The sequence below is a fragment of the Eurypyga helias genome, unplaced genomic scaffold (genome assembly GCF_000690775.1).
Source record: "Eurypyga helias isolate BGI_N326 unplaced genomic scaffold, ASM69077v1 scaffold36374, whole genome shotgun sequence".
In the NCBI taxonomy this organism is placed as follows: domain Eukaryota; kingdom Metazoa; phylum Chordata; class Aves; order Eurypygiformes; family Eurypygidae; genus Eurypyga; species Eurypyga helias.
Window position 1 is genome coordinate 1,462 of NW_010246225.1, and position 1,044 is coordinate 2,505.

A 1,044-nucleotide genomic window follows, 5' to 3' on the forward strand; every position below is an offset into this window, starting at 1 on the left:
TGGATCTTCCTCTGGCCCTGGGAGGGGAGCAAGGGCCGGAGCGTGAGGCAGGGGAGGTGGCTGCCGTGTGCGTGGGGGCTGCCCGCGGCAGTGGGGGACACCCGGCATCACCAGCGCGTCCTGGCAGGTTGCGCAGGGCAGAAGTAAAAGCCTGACATCTTGCTCCGCACCTGCCTTCTCCAGAGCCCTCCCCGATGTCCCTGGTGCTGGAGGGAGCCCCAGCCCTACCTCGGGGTAGTGGAGCAGGTAGAGCACAGCCCATTTGAGCACAGTCGTGGTGGTCTCCACACCGGCCCCAAAGATGTCTCCCACTGTCATGAGGAGGTGGTCGTCGGTCAGCTCCAGCCCCGGCGCCGGGGTGCGGCTGCTCTCGGCGCTGAGCCTCACTTGCAGGAGGGCATCCATGAGGTCCCTCACGGCATCCCCGCGGAAGGCTTCCTGCCAGGGGACATGCGTGAGGCACCCTGTCCTGGGCACGGTCCCCAGCATGCTGCAGCTCGCCGTCCTGGCCCCGTCGGCACCTTGTGTTCCGTGAACTTCTGCTGGAGCAGCTGGTCCCGGACCCTCAGGCATCTCTTCAGCAGGGCCAGGTCCTTGTTGGGGAAGATCTGGGGGAGAAAAGGCACGTTGCAGCAAGGGCTGCTCAACCCAGCCTCTGCAGGCTCCCGGGTACCCTCCTGTCCCCAGGGGGCTCGGGTAGCCCCCTCCAGCAGGACACATCCCAGGTCCTCCCTCTCATCCCAGGGGAGAGGAACAGGCAGTCCCGGTGTCCCCGCTCACCTGGAGCCAGGGGAAGATGTCCACCAAGCTCTCCTTGGCCACGGTGTCCACGATACCCTGGCTGTACTCCAGCATGGCCTCGAACTCGGGGTCCCCGCGCCGGTACGAGGAGTTGAAGCAGAGGGAGCAGACCACGTTGGTGACAGCCCGCGTGAGCTCGGGGGCCACGTCCAGGGCCGTGTCCTGCGCCGCGCTGAGCGTCTCACACAGGGACGCAGCCTCCCGGCAGACTGGGGCGGAGGGAAGAGGCGGGCGGTGGTGAAG

The 1,044-nt window shown here is 67.2% G+C and overlaps 1 protein-coding gene across 1 annotated transcript in view; it reads right to left on the minus strand.

Moving 5' to 3' along the window:
• The window catches only part of LOC104508633 (steroid 17-alpha-hydroxylase/17,20 lyase), a 2,967-nt gene that overhangs the window by 1,267 nt on the left and 656 nt on the right, over positions 1–1,044 (minus strand). The window contains exons 2-5 of the mRNA XM_010150327.1: positions 781–1,010; positions 522–608; positions 229–438; positions 1–17 (exon numbers count right to left, since the gene is read on the minus strand). The exon at positions 1–17 is cut by the window's left edge and continues 144 nt beyond it. Of these exons, the coding sequence (XP_010148629.1) occupies positions 1–17; positions 229–438; positions 522–608; positions 781–1,010 (544 nt within the window). The remainder of the gene's footprint in view (positions 18–228; positions 439–521; positions 609–780; positions 1,011–1,044) is intronic.